We start from the raw sequence: 9,599 nt of genomic DNA, 5'->3' as shown, positions 1-9,599 counted from the left end.
TTTAATTGGCTTTTCCTGAATCCCTTCTTATTATCCAACATATTCACTTATCCTGCCGGCCTGTTTACGTTGGATAAGTGAGACTCTACTGTATATTTCTAATCTTATATTATCTGCTCAGAACTGGATTATCTGAGGCCCCTTCTTCACAGCTGTATAAAATGCACACTGAAGTGGATTATATGGCAGTGCGGAGTCAAGATAATCCAGTGCAAAGCAGATAACATAAGATTATAAATGGGTTCTATAGCTGTGTGGAAGGGCCTTGAGTCTACACTGCCATATAATCCAGTGCAAATTAGATAATCTGTGGAAGAAGACTCAGTGAGGCCTAAATCTGCCTGTCCCCTAACTGAAACCTGGCTGTCCCTTGGCTAGTTGCTAGGCAACCAAGTGGGCAGAGATTAGCCCTCTAAACTGGCAGCAATTGGATAAAAAAATATTGCTCTCCCTCTAATTAGGACTTTATTTTTCTTTTCTTTTTGTTGTATCAACCTTGAGGCGTGGATGATGGGTTGTGTTGTCAAATTTTGAGGTTGGGGGGCCTGTACTTTTGTTGTTTTGTGAATTGCCGTGATGCCATCACTCTTTTATATATATAGACTAGCTGTGCCCGGCCACGCGTTGCTGTGGCTAGGACTTTATTTTTCTTTTCTTTTTGTTGTATGAATGTAGAGGCATGGATGAGAGGTTGTGCTGTCAATTTTCGAGGTTGTGGGGTGTTTAGTTTAGTTGTTTTGTCCGGTGCCGTGATTCCATTACCCTTTTATATATATAGACGATGTAGTAAAATTGTGTGTCTTAAGTTTGCTTTTTGGAATTAAATAATGTTTTCAAACTGTAGATGGTTGAATCCATAGATGCAGAATCTGTGGATACAGAGGATTGAGTGTACTGGGCTTTGAATGCTTAGGAATTGTTGAACCTCTTGTCAAGTCATTGTTCACTGCAAAACTACAGAAATCATTCAGATTTGATGCTGATGGCTCTAAATCCTACCTCTGTCGAAAATATGTAGTGAGTGCAAGGATTAATTTCAGGAAAGTTACAGGTAAACTTTAATTCCATGTTAGGCCAAAGATAAATTAAAGAAGCAAAAGCCAAGAAGCATCCAGTGAATTCCTCCAAAAATACTCCAAGAGATAAATTTCAAGGTGCTCAAAATTGTCTGCTTTTACTAGTAACCAAAGCATCTTTTGATCTCCTTCAGATGTATCTCTTGTTTCCAGTGCAAGGCCCCTTCTACACTGCCATATAATCCAGATTATCAAAGAAGATAATACACATTATTATACAATACAAATTTACACTGCCATATAATCTAAAACAGATAATGTGGATTATCTTCTTTGATAATCTGGATTATATGGCAGTGTAGAAGGGGCCTAAATTAAGTTTACCCAAAGCATCTTTCTGGGATATGTAGGGTCTACTCATCTTTTGTTAACTGCTTCCCCACTCTATGAAATATCTCATAGATATTTGGTGTTGCTGTTATGTACCTTCAAACTGATTACAATTTAAGGTGACCCTATCATAGCATTTTGGAAAGGTTTATCCAGATAAGGTTTCCTCTAACATTGAGAGAAGATGGCCCCTTTTACACTGTCCTATATTCCAGGATCAAAACCTAGATTATCCATTTATCCCAGATTATCTGACAGTGGAGATGCATATAATCCAGTTCAAAGCAGATAACCTGGGATCAGATCTTGGGATATCAGAGACTCTTCTACACTGCCATATAATCCAGATTATCAAATCAGATAATCCACATTATCTGCTTTGAACTGGATTATATGAGCCTACATTACCAGATACTCCGGTTATTCTGGGTTTTATTTGGCAGTGTAGAAGGGGCCAAGGATAGTGCCATATAATCCAGATAATCAAAGCAGATAATACACATTATCTGCTTTGAACTGGATTATATGAGTCTACACAGCCATACAATCCATTTCAAAGAAGACAACCTGAATTTTATATGGCAGTGTAGAAAGGGCCTATGTCTTGCTGAAGAGCACCCAAGGCAGAGCAGGGAGATGGACCCTGGTCTCTCAAAGCCTTGGCACAATGCTCAACCACAATATCCTACTGGTTCCCATATTTGTATAGAAGATAGTTTATGAGTAGACAGACAGATGAGAGAGAGATAAAGAGAGAGAGAGATGACAGAAGAACCCAATATTTCTCTTCATTTTTCTGTCTCTGTGCTTTCTATTTTGTATTTTTGTGGTTCTTCCACAGTGTTCAGGTAGTTGCAAACCTACTTTCCCACCCTGGAGATGTGTGTCTATAAGGTTTTCATTTTGGTGCTACCATACCCTAATGTCTGCCTTAATACAGTGAAGTTTAAATTTTGTTAGGCTTCGTCAAGTAAAATTAGTAAGTTTTGACACTCTGGAGACCAATTTTTGGCCTTGTTAATCCAACATGGACTGCTCAAAACCCAGAGATTTTTCATTCTGTTTTTGGACAGGGAGAGATTGGAGGGGACTCTGTACCTTATTCGAGGAGGCAAGTACCATTTCTGGAGACCACTAAGAAGAGAAAAGTATAATAATTGATGTAGTAAGGGAAGTGGACAAGGGAGGCATGGAGAGGTGTGAGCTGCAAAAATGACCTTCAGGGTGCATGAGACATAATTTGCCCTCGTTTAGGCTGGAACATAAAACAATATATCGAAGAGAAAAATCACATAATAGGAAGAACTGAGAGAAAGAGCAGAGTAGGGGTGGCTCAAGTGGTAAGCAAACTACGCATTTGCAGAAGGCGCAATTCTCTAGGAGGCACAGTTGAGGTGTATCCAGGCGCCCAGACTCTAGCTGCAAAAAAAGAGAGGAAGCGAAAGAGGGTTCTCTGCTGCAAGGAGGAGGGAAAGGGCAATGGTTGGGATTGAACCCACTGCTGCCTCTCACCACACCGCTTCCAGGGCTTCCTGGAGCTTCAAGCAGGGCCTGTACACTGGCTTGGCAATGAAGGAGGCCGGGGGCTTGGCGAGGGAAATGTTCCTTCCCTCGCCAAAGCCCCGGTCTCCTCTGTTGCTGCAAGGGAGAAGGCCAGGGGCTCAACAAGGAGAAAAACGGTGTTCCCTCGCCAAAGCCCCGGCCTCCTTCCTTGCTGCAAGGGAGGAAGCCTGGGCTTTGGCAAGGGAAACACCAATTCTCTCCTCGCCAAAGTCCTGGACTCCTTCCTTGCTGCAAGGGAGGAAGCTGGGGCCTTGGCGAGGAAAATGCCGCTTCTCTCCTCACCAAAGCCCTGGACTCCTTTCTTGCCGCAAGGGAGGAGGCTGAGGACTCGATTTTGGGCACCAAAAATACTGCTTGCTTACACTTGAAAATTACCTAGGGCCAGCTCTGGAGCAGAGGGTAGTGTTGGAATTGCTGGTCAGTCTGGGTTTCACATAGCTGAAAATTTGTCAGCCACTCCTTCCTCACTCCATATCCATCCATTGGTATATGCTAAACTGCATATCAATGCCCTTGCCATACAGAGTCCAATTTTAAAACCATGTACAGAGTTCCCTGTACATGGTTTTCATATCAACAATTTTAGTTTGGACCAAGTACTGGGAACCTTTCCAATGTGACACGAACAAGGAGTCAACATACTTTGAAGGGATTTGTAGTAAAGATTATGGAAATTAGATAATATCTGAACACTTCGAATGCTCAAAGAAACACTTCTATTACTCACAGAAAAGTCCTGAAACCTAACATTGCATTTTAGAATAGCCTTCCTTTCGGCTTTCATGTCATGTTGTGGCAAGAATACAGTGTTCACACTCAGCAGGTAGTGCTCACCATTCATTATTACAGATAGCCTTGGCATCAGAAGAAGTTGAAGGCTATCAATTAGACTGTCATCCTGAAAGTGAAATTCTTAATGACTGTGAAATTTTCCTATCCACACCATTCCAGAATGAACCCATCACCAGACCTGTATTGAAACTTCAATTGTATTTTATAAAAAATAGTTGACTTTCACAGAAGTGAAGAGATACAATTGCACAATGGTGGACACAATGGTATAAATACATATCATTGAGAAATTGCTTGCAAGAGGTTTAAAAACAGACTGTACAGCACCGCATCTGAAATTGTGCAATAGCCAATGGAATTTTACTTTTTTTCTCCTAACGCTGAGAGCAATCAAATGTTTAATAATTTGATTTTGGAACAGTGTTTTTGAAAAACACAAACAAAAGAGTATGGATGTGCATTCTGATAAATTACTGTCCAAATACATTTTGATGTTGAACTATTAGACAGGTTTTTCTTTTCTTAAAAAATGATGTATGGTAGAAAAAGACATTCATGCAGTTAAGCCACCATTAGTCTCTGACTCTAATATAAGGCAGATCATTAAACTTTTATTTTTTTGTTAAACAATGTCTTTAGCCACTGAAATCAACTGTAGTGCTTTCTGTACCAGTCATGGCAGGCTTTGTGTAGAGTTAAGAAAGATACCTGTAATTCCAACCAGGTCATTTTAAAGAAAGGTTCCACCATATTTGGAATACATTATACTGTAGAAAAAACTTTCTTTCTTAATTCATACTGGAAAAAGAACTGAAAAGGAACCCAGCAGGATGCTTTTGAGTTCAGCACAAATGACACTGCTTTTGGGTGGCCAGAATTAGCATTAGATCATAGTTTATGTATCATCTTCTGTTTTAATTATGTGGAAAAGAGTGACGTTGAAGAGGACTTGGTGTCCATTATTCCAGGCGTAGAGAGCTCTATCTCTGGCATTGTAGTCGAGCATGGATATATGAAAGTATTGATTATGAAAGGGTATGTCTGTGTATTCATATGTGGAAGTTTTTGTGGAATATGAGTAGTAGACCTTGGCTCCAGTTAAGTGAGAATTGGTGACATACAAGGTGCCGCATATCATAAAGGACTCCCCAGCACTTCTCTTTGGATATCCTGTACTCCAGCTTTTCATCACTTCCAATGTGTCTTGGTTCAGTTGACTGATGACAATGTTTCCAGCATTCTGGTTAGTTGCGTAGACAGCCCACAAGCCAATTTCATCCGCCATCAGGTCAATATCTGAAAAGCCGCCCCACGTATATGGGTAAACATTGTGAAAGCCTGCATATTCCAGGCTACGTTGAGCAAGCACCCGTCCAGTATCAAAGCTATACTTGATGATGATGTTGCTCTGATATTTGTTGAAGTAGAGAGAACCATTGTAGACAACATGGTTGGTTCCTGCCCATTTGAAAGGCAGATTGTATGTCCTTGATTCTGCACCACTGACAAAGTCTGCCATTGATTTGTATTCACGGACTATTTTGTTGTTGGTGTAACTGTCCATGTACCAGACCTGAAAGCAAAGAGGAAAAAATAGATTGTGAACATCTGAAGAAGTGTAATTTGCAAATCAATGTACTGTTTTAAGCAAATTTCCACTTCCTCTCGGAAACAGGAGATGGATGCCACCTCAATTATCCAAAAATGACTGGAATCCAGCAGAAGAAAATCAAATGGTAAGAGCTTTTGCTTGCTGCTGAATATGGAAGACAGGAAGATAGCAATCTATATAGAAGGCTTTCTCATTCCACAGCCAAAAAGGTGATGTATGCAGTTCAGGGCTATAGTCTTACGACCTCATCAGATGGGATTTTTTTTCCATCCTAGTATGCTGCCGGCATGCTATCAGGACGGAATTCACCATAGCCCATCATATGATGCAGGGCTACTTCTGGTAGGGCTCTGTTGGGTTCCATCTCAGCATTGTGCCGGCATCGTGCCTGCAGCATAGTAAGAGGGAGCCCTGAGGATACAGTTGACAAGACAGTATGGGATGAAGCTGGGGAGCAGCTGGGAAATGTTGTGGGATGGCAGCCTATGACCACCCGGGGTAAGGGGATGAAACTGGGCTCTGCTCTCCTTTGTTCATTTTGCCCAATCATTTTGATTTCCTCTTTGATTTTTAAATCAAATATGATATCCTAGGCATACAGAACCTAACTAATCTGCCCAACCAGGCATGGCAAAAGATCTCATTATTTTAAGCTAGTAGTCAAGGGCAGCAATAGTTGAATTTTACAGGTGTGGCTTGCAGAAAACCCAATTCATTTCATATGAAAGGATCTCAGATAGCAGAGAGATGGAAAGTGGCTAGTTGATGTAAATAAAGCTGTAAGTCTGATGAACGCTCTGACTCCATTTGCCAAAAACAAATACATTACTTTTTAGATGACAGTTCCCAGAATTCTCTTAATAGTGGTGATTACATCTGGGAGATTCTGAGGAATTAGTCCAAAAATCTGTCTTTCCTGCATACTGATATCAATTATGCTCACATTTGTTCAGTAATTTAAAGCAGTTTCTACAACACTGTTCTTTATTCTGTTTAGCATTGCAATCTTCATCAACCAACGGGGAGAATTCCTACTTGGCTCCCAGCAAGAAATGATAAACATCACATACTCGGTTGTTTTTCTCCGATGCTAATGGATCTGTCATCCAAGCACCAAACCGGGTTCCAGATGTCTTGACAGTAACAGGACCAGTGATTTTCATCAGCTTCCCACATGCTGAAATTAGAAAAACAAAGGGAATTAATTGACAACCCATAATGTATGCTGACAGCAGTGTTTTTCTAGATGTGAAAATAGGCCAAGAAATCCTTCAGAAAATGGCAGTCTTGTCCTTTTGCTTTTTGTCTCATCCAAAAGAAAGACTAATTTGCTAAGTTAAACAAAATAGTAGGTTATCTAGATGCCTAAAAACTGTGAAGGCACCCAATCTCATCGGCCTTGGAAGCTAAGCAGAGTCAGACCTTGTTGGGACTTTGACGGGAAAACACCAAGGAATACTAGGAGCTGTAGACTGCTATTTAAGAGGAGGGGAACAACAAACCATATCTTATTCCCTCTCTTATTCCATGACATTCATGGAATTGTTACAAATCAACAGGTAATTGGAAGGTATGTGTACACGTACACACACACACACACACACACACACACAAACAAACACACACAAATGTCATTTGAGCCGCTGTAAGGTTCTAAACCCAATATGTCTGGGGTGAGGGAAAGAGAGGTATTCCTCTATTTATAGTAGATGGTTCACTCTGAATGAGTTATGTAGCATGCATGCAGTAGGAAAAACAACAACAGTGAGAATTTGAGAAACCAGTCAGAAGATATTTTGCAGCATAATATTGTCAGTTTTTCTCCTGTACTATAACATTTAATGTGGTTTTAAAATGTTGATTAATTATGCATTATGATTTTATCATGCTGCTTCCCACCATATACATCTTTATGGCTCAAAAAATTAGAATATAGCTATCTCAAATAAAGAAAGAAAAAGGAGATGTACATTCTGGTATAGCGCTACCATGCTGTCCATGGAAATCTACTGGGCAAGTTACACTCTCCCAGCCTCAGAGAAAGGCAAAGGCAAACCTCCTTTGAAGAAATCCTGCCAAGAAAACTCTGTAATAGGATCGCCTTGGGGTCACTATAAATCATAAATGACTTGAAGGCACACATTGACAACAATATGTGGGTATGTAAGATTTCTAAAATGAGAGTTTGAAGTTTTATTAGAGGATTCTATAACTCCATAACTGGGAAGCTACTGCATCAGTGTTCAACTGTTGCAAGATGGGGAAGCACTTTTCAGGTTTTTAAAAGATAGGTGCTATATGTAAAATTGGCTAACATTAGTTGAACTTAATTAAAATCAATTCTCCATTAAGTATTAAATTCATTCAAATAAACCCATTAATACTTGAAATATATATAAAAAGCTGAAATTTAAATGCAAATTTACTTTAATTAATGTGGAATTGACTATAGTGTCGACTATTAATACAGAACGAAGAGGAACAAAATTGCCTAGCATATTGCCTATGAAAAGGATAATTGTGTTGATTGTCCTACTGATGACACTCATTTTAAATTTCTTTCCCCTTTAGAACTCTGGGAGACTACAGTTGAGATATCTGCTAGTTGCTGGAAACCCATGGGATGACTTTGGGGAAATCATTCTTTCTCAGCCCAAAAGCAGGACAACGACAAACCTCTTTTGAAAAATGTCTTGCCAAGAAAATGTTATGATAGGGTTGTCATAAGTTGGAGCTAACCTGAAGGCATGTAACAACAGTGATAGAACATTTGGCAGTCTGGTTTTAAGTGTTTAGCAACACACAAAATGACTTTTTAAAAATAAATAAATAAGTGGGGTAACATGACAGAAGCTGCAAAAAAGCACCTCATTCCACAGCAAGTAGCCTGTGAAAATGTATTGTGACCACTTCAGCTATACAGCTTTTATGGAGTCTATCTACTTGAGAGGGGCTCTGTATGGATAACAAAATTATTTCAGTCAAGACTTAGGATGTATGACAGGACTGGTGAAAGGAAATATCTCTGCCTCTTTCTCATCACCTTTATAACCTTCTTAAAATATGACAGAGAGGATCAGGGGACCATGCTGAGCATATGGGATGATTTTCCAAAAGTGATGGTAAGTCACCTTTATTGAGCAGAGCATTTTTGTTTGTGGATCCATCCTGGATTCCCAAACATATCATGTTTCAGCAGTATTGAGTTCTCTTTTAAAGCAATGACTCATTCTTTTAAAATTCCACTCTTCTATGTGTGCAGACTCATAAAGTCCTCACTTGCAGAGATGCCCTAGGACATCTCGATCTGTCTCATGCCGCTAGCAGCCCATACTATGAATTTGAGGAATGTTACAACCTCATCAGATGGGGCTTACTTTGGCGGCATATGCCGGTTCAGCCCTGGTTGACCCACTGAGCCTACTGGCTCCCATCTCATGATGCAAAGGAACTTCCGGTGGGTCAACTAGCACAGAACCAGCATATGCCACTGCTGTGGCAACATGGAAGGCTTCCCGTGTTGCACCAGAGGAATGGGGGGAGGCTGTGTGGTCAGTGCTTCCCCCTGTGGAATTGACATGAAGCTAAGCTGGGTGATGCAGGGCATGGGTTAGGGTTAGAGTTCCCCATGCCCTCTGATGGTGGTTACCGGATTTGCCACAAGGCATGGCGATTCCAGCAGCCCATGTGAAGAGGTCATTAATCTCACTCAGTTCCATAAAATATTGGTGCCTCAAACAGAGTAATGAATCTGATGGATGCCAAAGTACATTCAACTGGGATCAAGAACTGAATTCTGAGCACAGCTATTTAGAGATGCTTGTTAAATCCTTGCTTTGCAAATTCTGACACAAGCTGACCTGATCTTGCATGGATGTATCTGTTGGAACTTTCTTATCCACTGGCTTTGACCTTTCATAGGCATGTTTGGCCCCCAAAACATGTCAAAACACGTTTAAGCTGTGACCTCTGAGAAACAGTACTACAAATAGATATTGTATGAGAATTTAATTTTAAAGGTACTGTATACATTTTAGAAACAATACATTTAAAATGGGGATGAGAAAAAAGGTGGATCTGTAGCTGCTGAAGTAGAACAGCAAAAATTTGACTGCCATTTGATGATATAATCTACAAAATGTCCCCCCATACACTCACGTGAATGAAAAAAGAGGGGGTAACTAGGAGTGAATTTCTATACAGAAGCACTGTGTGCTTTATTTAGT

At 40.2% G+C, this 9,599-nt stretch overlaps 1 protein-coding gene across 2 annotated transcripts in view; it reads right to left on the bottom strand.

Moving 5' to 3' along the window:
• Window positions 1-3,944: 3,944 nt before the first annotated feature.
• olfm3 (olfactomedin 3) overlaps window positions 3,945-9,599 on the bottom strand; it is a 207,481-nt gene continuing 201,826 nt past the window's right edge. For both annotated transcript variants that reach the window (XM_008109141.3, XM_003219985.4), the window contains exons 5-6: window positions 6,444-6,550; window positions 3,945-5,334 (exon numbers count right to left, since the gene is read on the bottom strand). In XM_008109141.3, coding sequence (XP_008107348.1) covers window positions 4,657-5,334; window positions 6,444-6,550 — 785 coding nt within the window. In that variant the 3' untranslated portion in view covers window positions 3,945-4,656. The remainder of the gene's footprint in view (window positions 5,335-6,443; window positions 6,551-9,599) is intronic.

This window comes from Anolis carolinensis, chromosome 4 (genome assembly GCF_035594765.1).
Source record: "Anolis carolinensis isolate JA03-04 chromosome 4, rAnoCar3.1.pri, whole genome shotgun sequence".
Lineage (NCBI taxonomy): Eukaryota > Metazoa > Chordata > Lepidosauria > Squamata > Dactyloidae > Anolis > Anolis carolinensis.
The sequence above is the reverse complement of the archived record's forward strand: the minus strand, read 5'-3'. Positions and strand labels throughout refer to the sequence as shown.